The 21,952-nt window shown below is 36.1% G+C and overlaps 2 protein-coding genes across 3 annotated transcripts; one reads left to right on the top strand and one right to left on the bottom strand.

Moving 5' to 3' along the window:
• Window positions 1-215: 215 nt before the first annotated feature.
• On the bottom strand, window positions 216-5,430 carry LOC124541624 (zinc finger protein 59-like). Of its 2 annotated transcripts, none has more exons than XM_047119548.1 (4): window positions 5,408-5,430; window positions 3,912-4,023; window positions 2,371-2,922; window positions 216-826 (listed from the first exon to the last, which is right to left on the bottom strand). In XM_047119548.1, the coding sequence occupies exons 2-4, from the start codon at window positions 4,001-4,003 to the stop codon at window positions 241-243; spliced, it is 1,230 nt and encodes a 409-aa protein (XP_046975504.1). In that variant the 5' UTR covers window positions 4,004-4,023; window positions 5,408-5,430; the 3' UTR covers window positions 216-240. The 2 variants fall into 2 exon arrangements, with proteins under 2 accessions (XP_046975504.1, XP_046975503.1); XM_047119547.1 differs by having other exon boundaries at window positions 5,256-5,424.
• Window positions 5,431-7,712: 2,282 nt separating this feature from the next.
• LOC124541703 (conserved oligomeric Golgi complex subunit 7) lies at window positions 7,713-21,914 on the top strand. The gene is made up of 17 exons (XM_047119636.1): window positions 7,713-7,847; window positions 7,922-8,008; window positions 8,553-8,633; window positions 9,934-10,107; window positions 12,169-12,315; window positions 13,071-13,188; window positions 13,592-13,761; window positions 14,322-14,423; window positions 14,501-14,633; window positions 15,461-15,594; window positions 16,232-16,366; window positions 17,518-17,716; window positions 18,087-18,257; window positions 19,141-19,235; window positions 19,730-19,813; window positions 20,267-20,360; window positions 21,790-21,914. The coding sequence occupies exons 1-17, from the start codon at window positions 7,845-7,847 to the stop codon at window positions 21,891-21,893; spliced, it is 2,031 nt and encodes a 676-aa protein (XP_046975592.1). The 5' UTR covers window positions 7,713-7,844; the 3' UTR covers window positions 21,894-21,914.
• The last annotated feature ends 38 nt before the right edge of the window (window positions 21,915-21,952 follow it).

Below are 21,952 nucleotides of genomic sequence, written 5' to 3'. Positions count from 1 at the left end.
TTTCGAGCACTTTACAGCGTTCGTGGTCACGGGTAGACTCTTCGAAACGTCAGGATGTCAAAAATAATTAATATACGCGATTCAAATCCGTTATAACTAGTTTTATTTAAAGACTAAGAAATCATTAGCGTTAGTACATAAATGTTATTTATGGCCGAATCTGGTAATTGGTCCATATTGGTAACCAATCACCAACACTGGCGAGGAACCAACAACAATTTCATCAAATCAAACAACACATTAGAACTTATTCAAGAGATTTAATCTTTTCAGACGATGCTGTATATTCTTCAACCTATCCTCGTTCGTAGTCTTCCTCTGTTCCCTGTAACAGCACTTCCGTTCCTTCTGTATACGTTTCACCAATTTAAGCACGAAATATTTCCTACCACAGTTATCACAGGGATACCGTACACCTAATTCGTTATCTGTATCACCCATTAGGCAATAGATCAAATTTATCCGTCGCTTCATGAACGAGTAACACAAATCACAGACTTTCAGCAACTTTGTCTTGTTTTTTGGGCACTTGCACGTATTCAAATGATTGGCATTTTGCTCTGCACTGTTGAACTCCAGACCACACTCGAGGCAATCGTACACATGGTAGTTCCTCACGTGTCTCTTATATTTCCTGAACCTCAACCCACAGCGTTTGCAAATAAACGTCTTGAACTTCTTCGCCTTGACGTTTGGGTGACGTTTCGCTATGTGCACGTTCAACGTCTTATAGTTGCCAGCGATAAATCTATCACAGTATAGACACAGTATCGGTTTCCCTTTTATTATTTTAATGTGATTTATCTCGTGTTTTATTAACGAGAATCTGAAATTGAAGATAAATTATGTAGTCTATATTGTATAATTAATATTGATAAAGAATGACTACTAAGTTTGTCAGCGCTTCTTTTAACATAGTTTGTAAGACGATTCAAAAGTTTGTAAAAGCCCACTTGAATTAAATATATGTTGATTGAATTTTAATAACTGATTACGATCATATAAATTACGTACCAGTTATTCCTATTACATTAATATACAATTTTATACTGTAACATTACCTATTACCTACGGTACAAAGAACAAACACAATCTTGTTACTTCTGTTACTCGACTGCATAGAGTCAGTAACTCTTTTGTGGGGCAATGTATACGCTACTACAACAGGATCCCAGAAAGCGTTCAAAATGCTTCTGTTGCCAAATTTAAAAAAATTGTTAAGGAACGCTTGTGTGCAAAAGGTTACTATACAATTAGCGAGTTTATGTTTGATAGCACACCTTGGGAATGAAACGATCGCCTCCTGGCTATTTCTAATCATATACTACTGTATCTTATTAATTTGACAAAAAAAAGACCCGCTGAGTTTCTTTCGCCGGTTCTACTCAGCTCAGGGTGTTCCTTTTTCCGAACCGGTGGTAGGGTTTATTTGACAATCAATAAGTAAGTGTAATGCTTCTATATTGAATAAAGGAATTTGAGTTTGAGTTTATTAAATGTACTTTTAAGAGTTAAGTTTTATTGTAAAGGAGAAAATTTGTGTGTAAAAATGTTTGTTACTCGGCTATATTGTGCACTACTAACAGTACTTGAATAATATATCTCTATTTATAATACAACACTGCTTCACTTAAGTACTTATATCCACTTTAATTAAACTTCCAACGTTCCGATAACAGCTTTTTGTTGTGCAAAACCAAATCTTTTCGCAAATTCATATTATATTAATACTTTGTGATTATTTAAGCTCCAAGACCAATAATATCGAGTTAGTTAAATGTCCAATGCTTTCGTCCGCTAGTACGAACGTCGACGAATTAATGATCACGATATTGAAATTTAAATTAAAGCGCATCGGAAGAGTATACGAAATTTTTAGTTATATTTCAATACTAGCTGTGGCCGCGACCTTGCATGCGTTTTAGTTTAACAAAAAAATATATATATTGCAGTCTAAGTTACTCCTTATTATATCAGCTATCTGCTAGTGAAAGTCCCGTCAAAATCGGTCCAGCCGTTCCAGAGATTAGCCCAGAACCATAGCGTGCCTTGACAAGGCCCCGTATAGAGGATTATTTGGGAGCCCTTAGGTAGGGTAGATTTCTCACAAAAATAATTGCATAACATTAAAATAAATATTGGGCCCTCGTAACCCAGGGTCCCCGTATAATTGATACGGCAGATACGGCATACGAAACAAACGAACAAACAGACAGACAGACAGCCAGATCGACAAAATTTGTTAAAAAAAAAATATTTTGGTATAAGTACCATGTAGGTATGTAGGTAAATATGCATTGAGTAAAAAGGGCTATTTTACTATTACAAACAGACATTCCAATTATTATATGTATAGATAAACAATCTTACCTGTTTGGATATGACTTAGAACAATATTTACAATTGAAAATCCCCGGTTTCATCAAACTTGTATAATCTATGCATGTATATTCTGGCTCCTGAGTATTCTTTGACAGATCACTGAAGTCTCTCTTGAGAAACTCCTCATTGAAAACACTTGTATTATTACAATCATTGAATTTCATAGACTGGTAGGACCACGGGGGATCCATTAACTGAATATTTACCTTACATTGCGTTACCAAGTCTTGTATTAAACCGTTGGAGCTTAAAATATCTTCTTCGAATTTAAGCCTGTTCCTGATTGGTTCGTTTTGAATCGTCTTGCTTTCAACCAATCCCTCGTCTCCATTTATCTCTAGTTTCATTTCATTGTTATATTCTGTTAATATTGTTTCCTTTTTTATTCCATTGATTGGTTTTGGAGGGTGTTTAATAGCGTTATGACTTTCTATATCCTCAATAGTTGTTGTGTAGATGTCACAAATATTGCATTTGTATAATGTCTGAGTCCACAGAGGAATTATAATGTGTGATGCATTATGAACTATACTATCATATCTGAAAATGAAAAATAGCTATTAAAGCTTGGTGGTAGGGCTTTTTGCAAGCGTGCCTGGGTAGGTACCACCCACTCATTCAATATTCTACCGCCCTACAGCGGCATTCGATTGGCGATTAATGAAATGGTTAATATGCATTTCTTACAGCGCCATTGTCTATGGGCGGTGGTGACCACTCACATCGGGTGGCCAATATGCTCGTTGTGTTCCGGTTTGAAGGGTGAATGGGCCAGTTCGCGAGGTTAGTGGTGCATTGGCGACATAAGAAATGGTTAATATTTCTAACAGCGCCTATATCTATGGACGATGGTGATCTCTTACCATAAGGTGGCCCAAAGCATAAAAAAAGCATGATTAACATCTAAGGAAGCGGTAACCAGCATATCATTGATAGAAGTGAGGGATAAGTCGCACCAGAGAGAGACACATGTATAATATTGTAGCATCATATTGGTTGTTGCCTGTAAAGTAAAGTAACAGCGTGTAAATTTACCACTGCAGGGATAAGGCCTCCTCTTCCATTAAGGAGAGGGCTTGGAACATATTATTTTTTTTTTATTAAATAACATTTGCATACGCAAACGTACCGCCTTGGTTGACGATACAAAAATAATATATAGTAAAATAAAAATCTTAATTAATCACAGGTCAATTTAATATTCATTTGGATATCATTTTTGTGAGATTTTACATTGGAACTTCCAGAAAGACATTGCTTTGACAACAGACTTAAAATCTAAATTAGGTCTAGTTTTAAGTGATCAGCTTTAAGCACATTCCATCAACACAAGCAAGAGATCATCAGGTACATTAAAGTTGTGTAGTTAGGGGATGCTGTTTTCTCGCATTAGATATGCTGGTGCTGGGATTTGGGATGTGACTGGCTGCCAGACCTCATTGACAATATTATATATGCATAATGCTTTGTCTAGGTCCATTTTTGACACAACTATGCCACATACTAAGATACAAAAGGAATTTCCTTACCTATTATTAAACTTCTTATCACAGAAATCACAAGCCACAATACTAGATGTCTTCAAAGCTTTATAGGAATTTACATCTTTACTAAGTTTCATAATTGGACGATTGATTCAATCTGTAAAAAAAAGAATCATCACAGTAACATGAAACTGATCATATATACTAAAACTTAGCAACCAATCTTTGTCTAGGTACATTTGTGGTCATTTTTAAGAAAAAATATATAAACATATATGTACACACACATAAACCTCAGAATGCAGAATGTAAAATTTAAGTAACAGCCTTTAAATTACCCACTGCTGGGCTAAGGCCTCCTCTTCCATTAAGGAAAGGGTTTGGAACACATTCCACCATGCTGTTCCAATGCGGGTTAATGGAATGCACATGTGACAGAATTTTGATGAAATTAGTCACATGCAGGTTTCCTGACTATGTTTTCCTTCACCGCCGAGCATGAGATCAATTATAAACACAAATTCAGAATCAGAATGCAGGACCTTATCTAAATACAAAACCTTTGAGAGACACACAAGAAATTAACACATTGATATTTGGGGTCGGCGCAGCATGTCTTCTCCTTCCATACTTCTCTGTCAGACGTCATCTCACAAGTAACAATCTTTCCAACCAAATTAACATATTCATATACAAGTGTTAATATAATATTTAAGAAGAGAAGAGATATAAGATCAATATTATATAACAAAATCATATAGGTTTCCTGTTTGAAGTTTACGTTTAATAGATTTGGATTTACCACACAATTCATTGCATATGTTGCCTATGTGTAAGCCTAGTTAAAAACTATACACTTACCGAGCCTCTCTACTTCTGTTATTATTATATTATTAAAAGAATGGATGAGATGAGCTTGCCTCTATTGTGTTTAAATAATAAAAATAATGTTTTTTTGGTAGGGTTTCATGCAAGCAGATTAGGTACCATCCACTAACCATATATTCTACCGCAAAATAGCAATACTTAGAATGGTTATGCTGGAACACATTTGATGGGTGAGTGAGCCAGTGTAATTACAGACACAAAGGATATTGTATCTTAGTGCCAAGGTTGGTGGCGTATTGGTTATTCATGGTCTAATTTTTGAGTTAAATAAAAAAATAGTTTCTAGTCAAAAACTAAAAAAATAAGGTTTTGACTCAATAAAATGAGTAATATTAATTTAACTATGAAATTACGTTATTATAACTTTACGATTTTTTTTATAAGTATGTATTTTTAAGCCGGAATATATAGTTAGAATTAATAATTTTTATAATAAGAATGTTCTACCAAACAAGTGCGAAAATAGCTTTAGCCGAAAGTATACAAATCGTTTGAACGTACCTTCCCTGAATTTCAATATATACACATAGAAGAATACGCATTTAAAATTACAAGTATAATAAATAGGGTTGTTATTATTACACGTTAATTAAATTATTGCTATATTTTCTGTTAATATCCCCATTTCCTAAATTCTACGTCATTTCTTTTACCTCCATTTCGAAATCACAGACTAGTGCTGGGCGTTTTTTGTAGAAACGGTTTTTAAAACTAGTTCTTTCAAGAAAAACGAACGAACTGTTTCTCGATTATAGAAAAAACGGTTTTTTAATCGAACGAGAAGGCGCCCGCACTCGGTTTCATTGACATTTGACGTTGACGACTGACGTTTTTAGTTCGTTTGGTGGACACTTCGTTCTCTGTCAAGAGCGCGCGCAACGCGCAATACTACCAACAAGCCGTTTGTTGGTACAACTGCGCGTTGCGCGAAACCGTTTTCGATCATGTGTAACTAATTAAGTACTCTATTACTATGAGCTTAAGGACTATTCTTGTATGAATATTAAACCAGTTACAAAAAACTGTTTTCGATTGGAAGTAACGAATAAGCTGCGATGAACCTTATGCGTAGGACCGTACGATACAAATTTGATTGTTGAAAAATTATGAATATTAAAAACGGTTTTTTCGTAGGCTCGGCGCGAAACGGTTTTCGATCACGTCTAACTAATTAAGCACTCTATTGTTATATGTTTAAAGACTACTCTCGTATGAATACTAAACCAGCTACAAAAAACTGTTTTATTTTGGAATTTACGAATAAGCTGCGATGAACCTTATGCGTAGGAGTAAACGATACAAATTTGGTTGACGCTAAATTATGGATTTAATAACCAGTTTTTTCGTACGCTCGGCGCGAAACAGTTTTTTTACACGTCTAACTAATTAAGCACTGTATTGTTATGCGTTTAAAGACTACTCTCGTATGAATACTAAACCAGTTACAAAAAACTGTTTTATTTTGGAATTTACGAATAAGCTGCGATGAACCTTATGCATAGGAGTAAACGATACAAATTTGGTTGTCGCTAAATTATGGATTTAATAACCAGTTTTTTCGTACGCTCGGCGCGAAACAGTTTTTTAACACGTCTAACTAATTAAGCACTGTATTAATATGAGTTTAAGGACTACTCTCGTATGTATACTATACCAGTTACAAAAAACTGTTTTATTTTGGAATTTACGAATAAGCTGCGATGAACCTTATGCGTAGGACCGTACGATACAAATTTGATTGTTGAAAAATTATGAATATTAAAAACGGTTTTTTCGTAGGCTCGGCGCGAAACGGTTTTCGATCACGTCTAACTAATTAAGCACTCTATTATTATGCGTTTAAAGACTACTCTCGTATGAATACTAAACCAGTTACAAAAAACTGTTTTATTTTGGAATTTACGAATAAGCTGCGATGAACCTTATGCGTAGGAGTAAACGATACAAATTTGGTTGACGCTAAATTATGGATTTAATAACCAGTTTTTTCGTACGCTCGGCGCGAAACAGTTTTTTTACACGTCTAACTAATTAAGCACTGTATTTTTATGCGTTTAAAGACTACTCTCGTATGAATACTAAACCAGTTACAAAAAACTGTTTTATTTTGGAATTTACGAATAAGCTGCGATGAACCTTATGCGTAGGAGTAAACGATACAAATTTGGTTGTCGCTAAATTATGGATTTTAAAAACAGTTTTTTTCGTAGGCTCGGCGCGAAACGGTTTTCGATCACGTCTAAGTAATGAAGCACTGTATTATTATGCGATTAAGGACTATTCTCGTATGAATATTAAACCAGTTACAAAAAACCATTTTAGTTTTTACGTAACGAACAAGCTACGATGAATGTTATGTTTAGAGACATACAATAGAATTTTGATTGTAGAAGTAATTTGTAATAAATGCTAGTTTCGTTCATAGGTTTTGTTTAAAATTGTTTTTAATTTTATAATACATACTTATTAATTTAGAAGGAAATATAATATTTATAATTTAATTAATTTAAAAAATTAGTTAATTTAAATAAATATGATATAATTTTATATATATAAATTTATTTCGGTGAAGAAAAAAAAAAAAAAAAAAAAAAAAAGGTCGACCAAAAAACCAGTTTTTTTTATAACCGTTTTGCAGAACTGTTTTTTGCGACAAAAAAACTAGTTCGTTTCGTTTCACGTAAAATATGAAATGACCCAGCTCTATCACAGACTACGAAAATAATAAAAAAAATAGACGGACCCAGGCGTACGCCACAGATTAAATTACAAATATGAATTAGATTCATAGATTAAATAAAAATATTTCGACATTTTTAAATAAAAGTTTTTTTACTATACCCTCCAATATATTTTTTTTCTTATTTTATCATGATATTTCAGCCGATGATTAATGTTAGTCGATGTAACATTATCTACTTTAAAGTTATCAATATTAGTTTGTTTATTTGAGATTATCAGCTGTTTTTGACATAACTTTAATGACAAGAGCATGCCCTACGTCATTAGATTTATTATTTTTAAAACCGATATATTTACTAACAAAATAAATAAAGTATTAAATAAATAGTCACTAGGATAAATTTCAAGATGGTATATTTTTCAATAATACCAAATATTGTTAAGTTTTTTAATTATATGTATCTCATTTGTTTGATCGTTTCTAGGATTTAAAGACATTTGCTGATAACGAGTTTGATCCTAAAAAGTGGATAAATAAAGCTTGGAGCACAAGTGGGAATCAGGAAAAGGAGGTTTGATATCAATTTGCTTTAAATAAAAAAAAAATAAAGTAGATATCTGCAAAGAAATTCAGCAGGCATCTGTCAATCAACAAACAAATTATGCTTTCCCTATTATTATTAATTTCATGTAATTGAAAAATATTACATAGATGATAAAAAGTCTGGAGTCTTCTTTAGTTGATTTCCCAGTGAAATAAATAAATTCAAATATTTTATTTTGTTATTGGTGTAACTGATCGTTAACTTTTGAGTTCATGGTATAATATGCATTCCAAACCATTAGTAGCATAGCCTGTGATATGAAGAATGAAAACTCATATTTGAATATTTTTTATATATTTTTTGATCTTTAAAGTAAAATTGCAGTAATTATTTTGTTTTTATATACTCATCTGCAATACTTAGTTACAAGCATTTATTTGGCTCCACCAGTTAAGTATCCATGCATTTGAATGAAATTTAAACCAGGCTCTATTTGACCAATATAGATGAACACAGTATAATATTAATAACAATGCAGGTTTTTAAATAAATAATTGATTTTTATTTACAGATATTCGTAGTTAACACAGTGACAAGATTGCAGCTGTACATGAAACAGTTAAGCAATTCATTGGACGAAACAACTACACAGGTAATTATAAAAAAAAAACATTTTTTTTTATGGTATAGGTTGGCAGACAAGCATATGGGCTGCCTGATAGTAAGTGGTCACCATCACTCATAGACAATGATGCTGTAAGAAATATTAACTATTCTTTACATCGTCAATGTGCCACCAACCTTGGGAACTAAGATGTTATGTCCCTTGTGCCTGTAGTTACACTGGCTCACTCACCCTTCAAACTGAAACACAACAATACTGAGTATATTTGGGGGAAGAATAACTGATGAGTGGGTGGTACCTGCCCAGACGGTCTTGCACAAAGCCCTACCACCAAGTAAATTTAATTTATTTTTTAATAGGATTTACATTATTAATATGATTAATAGGCTATTTGATAATGCGAAAAATACAGTGCCTATTATTGTAATCAGTACATATTATGAGATTGAAAATGGTTATTTTCTAACGAAAATTGAAATTAATTCTTAATTTATTCAAAAATCCAAAATAAAAAAATAATTTCCTTAAACATTTGTCACATGACACAAAACACTCTTGATAGGCCGGGCTTATGATGAAGTCACTTGCTTGTCACCCTTGCTTGCATACTATATGTACCACAGATTAAAATATAGGCAAGTGACGTCACCGACCCCATTGCAGCGCCATATTTTCCAAGTAGCGTTTTCGCGCGCTATTTAAATATGGAATATTTAATATAATATTTTTCGACAAATATGTATGTACTAGAAATAAAAAAACAACTTTTACTACTTAACCTCTACTAAATAATTTAAAACGGATTTTAAAAACTAGTCAAATAGCATATTGTCCATAGTTATGTGTCCATAGTTATCTTAGGCAAGCTTGTGATATGGCATCTCTTTACTCTGTGCATGCATTTGGTAAAATAAAATAGGAACTGCCTGTAATTATCACTGTTGAGCTAAAACCTCCTTGGTTACTGAGAAGATTCTTTGTTTTTTAGTTATCCCCATCAAGCCCCCTGGGTATTTTATATAACAAAATAAAGTAGGTATATATATTATATGAGAGAGTTTTTATACATTAGGATACATTACTCTGTTCCTAATGTAAGTAACTAAAGCATTGTGTTTTGGAAGATATGAGGTAACGACGGCATCACCAACATCTAGACCCAAGAGAATATAGGAAACTAATCAACTTTTTCTCCATCGACTCAACTTGGCCGGGAATCGAACACGGGACTTCGTTTATAAAAACCAGTGTACACACTACTCGACTCTAGTTGATGTTTTTTTTTTCGACAAAAAATAAAATTCCTTCTTTTTTTGGTAATCTTTAGATTGTGACGTCTATACCTCGTGTTCTCCAAGACGCATCAACGTTGCAGCTGGAAGGGGCTCTGTTGCAGCAGAAACTGGTGACCTTGGAGGAACAGGTCCAAGGTGTCGAAGAGCAAACGGGGCATTCAATCAAGAGCCTGCAAAAGATCGATCAGCTAAAAAGTCGGTTGGAGGTAATGTTTATGAAATTTTATTATTTGTAGGACCCTCCGGTCCCTCAATGATAACTATTATAGACACTGGCTCACTACTACCACACCTGGAGCGCAGGCGCACGTCAGTCTCGTACCTTGTTTGCAACACAACTCCCTGACAGTCTAGCTACCCCCTCCAGTGTGGTACGCGAGACACAGGGTTGCCAATGCCTATTCACCTAATACCCCAAATATCTTAGCGAAATTCTCCAAATTGAACAAAAGAAATGTCCCAATTCCCCACAAGTTCCCCACATAGAAATAAAGGAAAAAATCATATATCTACTGTATAGATACAAATACTACAGTATTGATGTCCTGAGTCCTCCCGGCCCTTCTCAAAGGGGATTAGCTAACGGGGTAGTGTATATTATGCATAAATATACCCTTAAACATAGTTATTTTTTCTTTTGATTATCATTACATAGTATAAAACAAAGCATTCGAAGATTTAGCCATATAATATATTAAGGTTTTGGTGTAAATAAGTTGAAATAGAACGACAATATTTAAACATGTCGGAGAAGCAACAAAGAGAATATAAAAAAAGGTTATAATATAAAAAAAAAAAAACTTATATCCACCAGTGCGTAGCCGGGAATTTTTTTTCTTTAAATATTCAATGGCATTCACATATCTTGTTTATGAGACGTATTTGGCCAATTACGACGTTTTATGAAAGTAACAGGCAGGGAAATTGTTCGGTGTTTAGCTTTGAAAAATGTCAGGGATTTGTTCCAGGATACCTAAAACAGATAGCATAAAATGACGAAACAGACATCATAAGACAATAACGGTATCATACAAATGAAGTAAGAAAAAGTTTATTAGTAGGAAAACGAAAATATTAGTAGGAAAGACAATGATATTCTAATAAACAGATATGTTATATCCATACTAAACAACAGAAAAAAGTGTGCCGCGCCGGGGACCGTTTATTTTACATTTCGTTACAAGTAAAAAGGATAGCTTGATAAAAACAATAAGTAAAAGGGATAACTAGATGTTTTATATATTATAACGTTATTACTTCGTATTTACGTATTACTACGTAAAACGACTAAAGGAAAACGTCCCAATTAGGACGTTTTCTAGTCTTCACTTTTTGCGCGTTAATGACATATCTGTTTACTAGAACATCATTGAGGAAAGAGAATAAAAAGAATCTAACTACATGCCGCTAGTTATTTATATGTCTAGATAGACTGACAACGCTGAAAAAGTGAGCCAATAGTTGGCCACTATTTACACGCACACCAGTAAAGTAGTGCGTGCCTGGGTTTGAACCCGCAATCATCGGTTAAGATACACGCGTTCTAACCACTGGGCCATCTCGACTCTAGCTTGAGAATACCCCAAGCAAAAACAAACACATATAAAAACTCAAAAGTTGTCAACGATATTTCGTAAATAAAAAATTATATTGATTGATACGTCATTTAATTTTGGGTACCTTAAAGAGAGTAGGCGTCGGCTTTCATTCACAGCCCTCAGACAGACAAAGTGGCATCTGAAAAGAGCTCAGACACTTAGTCATAAGCGTAGTCTGGATTCCTAGTAGTAGATTAAAGTTTGGCATTTCTAATAGTTTGGAAGTGAAAACATTGGTGTTAGCTCCCTTGGCTAGAAATGCTCGTCATTCTTTTGTCCTTGCTTCTGATCTATTTCCGGCTGTTGGGCTACAGTTTCACAGGACCGGATATTGAGGTCTTTAGGCCCAGGGCCTCAAAGGAGTGGAGGATTATTTTACAGGTTAATTTGAATAATTTCATTTCTATCATTAAAATTCGTCCATTATTTATTTACTCTTTGTATCAGTACCTTAAGATATCTTAACTCGTCGGAATCTGTAATGTGAGGGCCCTTTCTTATCTCCACAAGTGTCATCTCCAGCCTAGGGCAGTTGCCCCGGTTGCCCTTTTCCTAAATTTGGCCCTACTGTATCATATAATAAAAGAGAGCCAAAGTCCAGTAATTGCAACACTTATCATGATAACAATTCGATTATGACTCTATGGTCATTGGTTAATTTTTTCCCAGAATGCAGCTTCAACCCTCCGAGAGGCTGACAAGTGGGTAGCCTTAGCTACTTCACTAGAGGACATTCTGGAAGCAGGTGTGCCAACACAGAAGGAAAAGCTGATGGAATTAGCGGAACAAGTGACGGCGATGACGGCGAGTTTGGAGGTAAGGGCATAGATAAAGGGATTGGTAATATTCTTGGAGATTTTAAAGATCACTAACTTTTCATGTGCGTAGTTCGTCACGTGCTCGGTTGTAAAGAAACATCGTGACTTAATGTGGTAACTGAAAATCTTTTCTAACAATATAAATGGGAAAGTAACTGTCTGTCTATCTGTCGCTCTTTCACTACCAAACCACAGAGCTTTACTTGGTAGTAAGGCTTTGTGCAAGGCCGTAGGTAGGTACCAACCGCTCATCAGTTATTCTACCGCCAAATAACAGTACTCAGTATTGTATCAGCTTCATTGTCTATAGGTGATGGTGATAACTTACCATCAGGTGGCCTATATGCTCGTCCGCCAACGTATACCATAAAGAAAAAAACCAATTTAATGAAATTTGATATGAATCGAACTTAAGCTCCGAGATAGGACATACTACTGTAGGCTACTTTTTTGCCTCACTTATGACAACTATATAAAACGCGAGCAAAGCTGCGGGTAACAATTAGTTTGTAATGTATCAAACCCTCATTAGAGGATCATGATTGAATAAGCTCTAAATCATTTCCTCAAAAGTTTTTACCCAGTGCTGAGACATTTAAAGGAGTTACATGTAGATAATTTAAAAATCAGGTAATCCTTCCTAAAACCAATGTAAAAAGTGGATGATTATATCGTTTCTACATCATTCGATTCGAGGGCAGACGCTCTCCTCCCCCTCAATTCTTAGTTTATTTGCAAGTTAATTTTTTTCAGGCCTTAAGCGAATCCTCGGACTACGAAATGAAAAGAATGCAACTAGAAACGTTATACAACAGACTGGAGGCCGCGATAAGTTCGCCCCTCATAGATGCGCTCACGCAAATGGACGCTGGTAAGAAGACACATATTCACACTTTAAATATAATTAAACAACAACTTAGAATTATTAGGTAGTTCTACGATTCGTAACTCTGTGGACTTAAACTGCTGTTTGTGAATTAAGAATTGTTATTCGTGTATTATATTGTAATGTTTATAGTTGTTTACAACACATGAAACACACACACACACACACACACACACACACACAAACCTCTAATTTCCCACTGCTGGGCTAAAGGCCTCCTCTCCCTTTGAGAAGAAGGTTTAGAACATATTTTTGCTACATTTACATGGACTTCGCTCTATATATCTTCGCATATGATCTGACATAACTCGCCTTAACCTTAACTTATACTGGATGTAGAGGATTATACACCTTCCCTACTTGACCTTCTGTCGTGCTGTGGTCGCAGAGCGCACGCGCGCATATGTGGCCGTGTTCCGCGGCATGTCCCGCGGCGTGGCGGCGCGCGTGTGCTGGCGGCGCGCGGCGGCGGGGCGGCGCGCGGCGGGCTGGGCTCGCGCGCACGAGCACTCGCTGCGCGCCCTCACCAGGATGCTCGCTGAGGATGCGAGCACGCAGGTTCGAAGTATAACATATCATATCCATACCCAGACATAAGAAAATTGTAGATCTCCAGATGATCCAAGCCATATGGAAACCTTATTCAATCTCCTAAGTCCTTGCCCAAGCAGGTGGCAGGAATAATCTTTTTTCAACCCTGATCTTTGAAATAAAACTAGTTATAACGGATTTTAATCGCGTATATTAATTATTTTTGACATCCCGACGTTTCGAGCACTTTATAGCGTTCGTGGTCACGGGTAGACTAAGGAGGCATTGTCTTTTTGAAGAAACAAGAGAAATATTATTTACAACGTTAGCTGTAAAGTGCTCGAAACGTCGGGATGTCAAAATAATTAATATACGCAATTCAAATCCGTTATAAGTAGTTTTATTTCAATGTGTAATAATCGCAAAAATTTAAGACAAGATTATGTGAACCCTGATCTTATTGGCACTATTCTACATGTTCTCCAAATTCTCATACACAGAAATAACTAAATAAATGAACTCCAATATTCCCTCAAGAAAGGACTTGGCTACCAGAAATTTTTCAAAGATGAGATTCAATTTTTCAGGTGGATTGGCTAATTTCGGTACTGAAATCGGATCAGCCCCTCGCTGAACTGGTGAGACTATACACGGATCTGTTACTGTCATTGGATCCGTCACCCACGAAGGTTAGCCAGAGTTTTATGCTTTTACAGCAAGAGCATTAGACGTGGATAAAATAGGTGATATTTATTATTCGTTACAGATAGTTACGGCTAATTTCAAAATGTGTCAGACCCCAGAGGAAGGAATCACGTTGTTGATCGATCTCAAAACGGATATAGACGAATTTATCGATTGCATTCGAAATGTGATAGAGGCGCCGAGACCGAATAAGGGTAAGTTAACTGTGAAGTAGGAAAAAGGTAGAACAAACCTAAGACTTAAATATTTCACGTGATTCGCTAATAACTCGGACTATATTGTGCACTACTAAGAGTTTATGATTAATATATCTTTATTTTTAATAAAAAACTATTGTTCTTAAGAACTTGAGTCGAGATGGCCGAGTGGTTAGAACGCGTGCATCTTAACAGATGATTGCGGGTTCAAACCCAGGTAAGCACCGCTGATTCATGTGCTCAGTGGTGAAGGAAAACATCGTGAGGAAACCTGCTGGAAATTTCATAGAAATTCTGCCACATGTGTATTCCACCAACCCGCATTGGGACAGCGTGGTGGAATATGTTTCAAACCTTCTCCTCAAAGGGGGAGGAGGCCTTTACCCCAGCAGTGGGAATTTACAGGCTGTTGTTGATTGATTGATTGATACTTGAGAACTTATATCCACTTTAATTTTACTTCCCAAATTCCGATAGTATTATCGTCGTCATTCAAAATGCCATTATTTCGCCATAGTGAATATCAAAGATTAAACAAGCTCTCGACCAATAGTATCACGTCTATTTACTGTTAAATGTTGTTTACTTGGCTTTTCTGTTTTCATTGGAATAGAGTGTAGATGGATGATCTGATGGTAAGTCACTCATTCCTTGACACTAACGCAGTAAAGTAACCATCCCTTATATCGCCAAGGCTTCAACCTTGAGAACAGATATATTATGTCCCTTGTGCCTGTAGTTATACTGGCTCACTCAGATTTGTGTTATATGAACTAACGGCCTTATTGCGGGCTTATAAGGTTTATTTTGCTCTACTTCATCAGACGAAGTTCCTCAATCCTCGCTCCGGGAATTGGGTCGAGCTCTCTGCGCTCCACTGCGTGCTCTGCTGCCAAGATATACAGATCTTCAAACGTCTATCTTCTTGGCCTATCTGGACGAGCCACAAGTGAAACAGGTAACATATAGTTTTTCTAGATCCTTCCACTGTGACGTCATATTCTTATATTGTGGTATATATAACTTGAGATCTATCTCTATTGTTACGTAATACAACACACAAATCAAACTAAAATAAACTTTATTCAAGTAGGCTTTTACAAGCACTTTTGAATCGTCATTTTACAGTTAAGTGAAGCTACCACCGGTTCGGAAAGTAGATTCTACCGACAAGACGGCAAGAAACTCAGTAGTTACTCTTTTTTAACATTTAAAGAATACAAAGTCAAGTTAGTTAAATACTAGAATTTTCGTTAATATCTACTTTCAAACCGGCGGTGGTATCACACTTATTTCAACCATTTTAAATGTCTCAAAAAAGCTTTTATGAGTCTACTTGAATAAATACAATTTTGATTTGAACCGTTTAAGAAAACAGTCCTAAATAATGTTACTTCTATGCTACCCTTGTCTACATCTTGTTTCTTTTATGAGAAGTGATATCTTCTACCTTCAGATTTATTGGTTGGCAAATGTGAAATTACAATGGCATTTTATCTACACTCAATCTAAGGACTCGGTCGGTCTTCTAAATATAAATAAACATAACAATTTAAAAATGCCATCAAAATTCACATTATGCCATTCGTTTGAAGGAGGATCTTCTAGAACAATCCAGAGCGTTGCTTTCGGTAGCGGAGAAGAGTGAAGCTTGGCTCAGCACCGCGTATGCAAGAGGAAAGAAAATAGCTGGAACAGCCATATATCCATTCTACGCTCCTTCTGTCGAGGTAAAATTATATTTTTTTAACTATATTTGAATAGGCAAAAAAGCAGTTCAGTAAATTATTCTCTTTTTTTTTCTTAAATCTTTAGTACTGAATTAATTGCTATGGAATCGCATAAATTCGTTTAATATATTTTTAATATATTGGAAAACATTACTCTGATCCCAATGTAAGTAACGGAAGCACTTGTGTTATGGAGAATTAAGAGTAACGACATCACAAACACCCATACCCAAGACGACATAGAAACTTCTACATCGATTCGGCCGGGAATCGAACTTGGGACCTCAGAGTAGCGTACCCATGAAAACCGGTGTACACACGTCTCGACCACGGAGATCGTCAAATCGTTTGTGAATGTTGTTTTAATTTATGGTTTCTCCTCGCGTGGTTGGAATAGATTATAATAAGGCATGCCTATGACTTTTAAGTTTTGTCGTTTGAGAAAAAAGACACAACTAGAACGAGTGAGATTACTTTTTATTGTATTTCAAAGTATTAACCGTGTAGTTTAATGCACTTAAACAAACTCTTCAAAACACTGAAGCTGTGTCAGGTCTCTTTTGAAGTTGTAGAAAATTATAGCACGAACATTTTCCTTTGAGAAATTTGTTATCGTATGTAAACTGGCAGATTCCAATCGACACTGACTAAACAATAGCATTAATCCCAATATTTTCAACTGTTTTGAGGTTCCAAATTCAAAATTGCCAGGAATTATGGAAACGAGAGGACTTAATAGGGATGCCTTGTACTTCGGCGACCTCCGTGGTCGAGTGGTGTGTACACCGGTTTTCATTGGTACGTCACTCCGAGGTCCTGGGTTCGATTGCCGGCCGAGTCGATGTAGATTATCGTTAGTTTTCTATGTTGTCTTGGGTCTGGGTGTTTGTGGTATCGTTACTTCTGATTTTCCATAACACAAGTGCTTCAGCTACTCACATTGGGATCAGAGTTATGAATGTGATGTTGTCTCATATTTATTCGATTCCCGGCCGAGTCGATGTAGATTATCGTTAGTTTTCTATGTTGTCTCGGGTCTGGGTGTTTGTGGTATCGTTACCTCTGATTTCCACAACACAAGTGCTTCAGCTACTCACATTGGGATCAGAGTAATGTATGTGATGTTGTCACATATTTATTCCGTGTGCCAGGCGTTCACGTCCGCGGTGTCGGGGTTGATGTCGGCGCAGTCGCGGCGCATCGAGGCGCGCTTCCAGGCGGCGGCGGGGGCGGGGCGCGGGGGCGGCGTGCTGTGCGCGTCGTTCCCCGCGTCGTTGCAGCTCGAGCACGCCGCCGCGCGCCTGCTACACGTGCTCGCCGAGCGACAGCGACACGAGGCCGACGAGGAAGGTAGGCTGCCTGACCTTTAGGTTTAAGGCGAAGTTGCGGTCTCAGATATTTTTAATATTTTCCTAGATGGCCCAGTGCATATTAATCGACGATTGCAGGTTTAAATCCAGGCAAGCACTAATTCTTGTGCTTAATTTTTGTTTATAATTCATCTCGTGTTCGGTGAAGAAAACATAGTGAGGAAACTGGCATGTGTCTAATTTCATAGAAATTCACATTGGAACAGTGTGGTGGAATATGTTCCAAACGGGGGAATATATTCCAATTCCAAACCTTCTCCTCAAAGAGAGAGCAGGCCTAAGCCCAGCTGTGGGAAATTTACAGGCTATTGTTTTCTAAGGATTATCAAAACATCGCCCAATTTTTGTAGACCCCAAAACCGACAATCCCCTACTGGATCTGCCGACTATGTTACTGGACGCGGAAATGAGACAGCAGCCCCGGACTTCGCCCCCCAGCGTGGCGACGCTCCGTCGCGTTCGAGATACACTCAAAGGCCTCGCCAGGTCGATACTGCGGAACCCTATCGACGTGCAATTGGGTAAGTCTTATGACACACCAAAAAAAATCGTGTAATTCTTTCATAGTTTATAAGTGTGTGTGAGTTTCTTTATTCAAACATAACCTTCATTTTTTTATAACCTTCATTAATTTGTTTTCGTTTATAGGCGGCTAATGGCTTACCTGATACGATGTTTCTTAGATTAAGATTGGGTTCTGAAATGTTATGTTCCTTGTGCCTGTGCACTTACTCGCTCATTTTTTAAACTGAATTATAACAATACTAAACATAGTTTGGCGTTGGAATATATGACGAGTGGGTGGTACTAAAACACAACGGGTTTGTTGACCAATTGTTACTTCGAGTTTGGGATTTGAACCTAGAACTTTTGGAGCTGCGGCCTTTTGATAAGCTATTAAATTAACAACGCAGTCTTATCAACCAATTGCTGTTCATAATAGAAAGAGGCAACATAGTAGGATCGTTTTATTAAGAAAACAAAGAAGGGACATTCCACCCCTAAGGAGGTGAAATAGGGGTTGCCAGCTTGTATCATTCGACATTTTTAAGTTAGAAACATTAAAGTTTATTTTTGGGATACTTATTAAAATTGAGAAGACACATTTTTAAGCGTATATATTCTACCCTAGTTGCAATATACACCAATATGGTATATATGTAATATTTTAAGTTAATCTTTAAATATATCCAATTTACAATAGCTAGTTCAATATGTATTGACGACCTCCGTGGTCGAGTAGTGTGTACACCGGTTTTCATGGATACGCTACCCCGCGGTCCCGGGTTCGAATTCAGACACAAGTGCTTCTGCTACTTACATTGGGATCGGATCAATGTATGCGATGTTGTCAAATATTTATTATTTATTATATATATTTTAATATGATATGATTTGTTGCAGAGAAAATTCCGCAGCTGTCAGTGTGGCACAACAACGACGCCCTCTCCACAGACCTGCCCGACTTCGCGCTCTCCCCACAGGAATACATCACAGAGGTTAGAAGATATCCCTAGTGGAGAGGTTTCCTGAAAACCCATTAATGAGGCCAATGGAGAAAGATTTCATGGATAAGATCGATTCAATTGCATCTTTTCAAATTATAATCTCATATCGCTGCATTTTTGAGTATAAATCAAATAATAATAATAAATGTCGAAGAGAACCAGCAAGAAACTCAGTAGTTACTCTTTTTCAACATTTAAAAATACAAAGTTAATTACAATTATATGTATGTAATATATCCTGCCTGGAAGTGTATATGTATGTCAATAGATAATATTTTTCATCAGATCTGATGTTAGTTGACGGCATTATAGATATACCACGGCAGATTAGACCTCGCTCTGCTTTGGACGTGTTAAAATAATTACAGAAAATAATGTTACATTAGGTCGTGTGTTAGAAAGGGACAGAGATAAACAAAAAGAGAAAGAATGCATTTTTTCTTTTGAGTATTTTCTATAGTTACGAACTATTTTTTTTCAAACAGATTGGACAGTATCTAATGACATTACCACAGCACTTGGAGATGTACTTGTCGGAGAAGCAAGCGCCGTGGCAGTTCCTCACTGAGGTAAATTTCTTTTATTATTAAACACAGAACACATAAACATACATGCATTCATATTACAATCAAAGAAAGATATAAATTAACCTTATATTTACATATTTTATACCAATGCTCAGCTGAGCTAAGGTGGTCCAGTGGTTAAAACGCGTGCATCTTAACCGATGATTGCGGGTTCAAACCCAGGCAAGCACCACTATGTATGTGTGCAGTGAAGAAAAACATCGTAAAACCTGCATGTGATTAAATTCATCGAAATTCTGCCACATGTGCATTCCAGTCGACCCGCATTGGAACAGCGTGGTGGAATATGTTCCAAACTCTCTCCTTAATAGAAGAGGAGGCCTTATCCCAGCAGTGGGAACAGGATGTTACTTTACTTTATATCGTACACATAAGACATAACAATACACATCCACACATATATACACGGTTGTATAATTTATTTTCAATTTACAGCTTTGCACGCACACATGCGAAGTATACGCTGAAAAAATATTGAATATACAGAATATGGACGCGTTGGGAACCAAGCGTTGTCTCACTGACATTGGTAAGTATGTGAACGTCAATTAAAAAAGCGGACCTTATCGTCAATGCGTGTTTTACGCTTAGAAATAAAAACGATGAAGATTTTGAATAGGCTATTTGACAATGCGAAAAATAAATTGCGAATTATTGTAATCAGTGTATATTATGAGTTTAAAAATGGTTTCACTAAGGAAAGTTGAAAATAATACTTAATTTATAAAATCCGTAAATCAAAATGCATTTTTTCAAACGTTTGTCACGTGACACAAAACGCTCCTGATTGGCCGGGCTTATGATGAAGTCACTTTCTTGTGAACTTTGCTTTTCTACTATATATACCCCAGATTAAAATACAGGAAAGTGACGTCACCGACCCCATTGCAGCGCCATATTGTCCAAGTAGCGTTTTCGCGCGCTATTTAAATATGGAATTTATAATATGATCTTTTTCGGCAAATATGTACTAGAAATAAAAAAATCAACTTTTACTGGGTTCCTTAACTTCTACTAAATAATATAAAATGGATTTTAAAAACCAGTCAAATAGCCTATTTTATGAATTTACCAATGATGACATACTTGCTCTCTTTTTTAATTAGAATGTGTGGTGATTTATTTAAATACTGACCGCGTAAATATTTAATAACCTTTTATTTTGGAATGTTCAGAATATATAAAATGAGTAAAAAGTAGAAAATCGAGTATGTCTAAATATCATTGTCTTTAATTCGAGATATATATATATATATATATATATTAATCAAAAATTATATATTGAGTATATATATTGACTGAATGCCAGATGGTAGGTATAACTTGGCGGACGAGCATATGGGCCACCTGATGGTAAGTAGTCACCATTACCCATAGATAATGACGCTGTAAGTAATATTAACTATTCCTTACATCGTCAATGTGCCACCAAACTTGGGAACTAAGATGTTATGTCCCTTGTGCCTGTAGTTACACTGGCTCACTCGCCCTTCAAACCGGAATATAACAATACTGACTACTGTTATTTGGCGGTAGAATAACTAATGAGTGGGTTGTACCTATCCAGACTGGCTTGCACAAAACCCTACCACTAAGTAAAAGTGTAGTGTTTTGATCTTGATGGAACTATGTGAGGAAGGAAGCATGTATGTGGATGGATGTAGAGGTAGAGGACGACCAAGGAAACGATGGATGGATTGTGTGAATGACGATGTGGTTAGAGAGAATGTTACTTGTGAGATGACGTCTGACTGAGAAGCATGGAAGGAGACATGCTTATTATAAAATTGGGATAAGGGCAAGAGGATGATGAAGATGAAACTATGTATATACGCAAATTTCGAAAGTTTTATTTTAGGATTTCATCAGGGGACACGGAGGCACTTCGGGCCCCCCAAGACTGGGGACGTTGCAATTTTTTTTATATAAATATGATTACAGTTAAATTATTATTACAGTATATTTATCAAGCGTCGTCGAAGACTTGGGAAGCAGCATCACACCAGCTCTGAAAAATTTGGAGAAATCTTTACGAGCAGCAACTCAGAGTCAAAATGACTAATATATTTATTAAAATATAATAAAATTAATATATAATAAAATTGTTATAAATATAATGGA

Source organism: Vanessa cardui, chromosome 28 (genome assembly GCF_905220365.1).
Source record: "Vanessa cardui chromosome 28, ilVanCard2.1, whole genome shotgun sequence".
NCBI lineage: Eukaryota > Metazoa > Arthropoda > Insecta > Lepidoptera > Nymphalidae > Vanessa > Vanessa cardui.
Note: the sequence above shows the minus strand (reverse complement) of the source record. Positions and strands in the feature narration are given on the sequence as shown.

What these genes read in the sequence shown, in the direction of transcription:
- LOC124541624 (XM_047119548.1), bottom strand. Translation starts at nt 4,003, where the DNA reads ATGAAACTTAGTAAAGATGTAAATTCCTATAAAGCTTTGAAGACATCT. An exon ending in GATAAGAAGTTTAATAATAG is followed by an intron (nt 2,923 to 3,911) that starts GTAAGGAAATTC and finishes TTTCATTTTCAG; the next exon opens with ATATGATAGTATAGTTCATA. An exon ending in TCTAAGTCATATCCAAACAG is followed by an intron (nt 827 to 2,370) that starts GTAAGATTGTTT and finishes CTTCAATTTCAG; the next exon opens with ATTCTCGTTAATAAAACACG.
- LOC124541703 (XM_047119636.1), top strand. An exon ending in TGGATCCGTCACCCACGAAG is followed by an intron (nt 14,424 to 14,500) that starts GTTAGCCAGAGT and finishes TATTCGTTACAG; the next exon opens with ATAGTTACGGCTAATTTCAA. An exon ending in CCCTATCGACGTGCAATTGG is followed by an intron (nt 18,258 to 19,140) that starts GTAAGTCTTATG and finishes GATTTGTTGCAG; the next exon opens with AGAAAATTCCGCAGCTGTCA.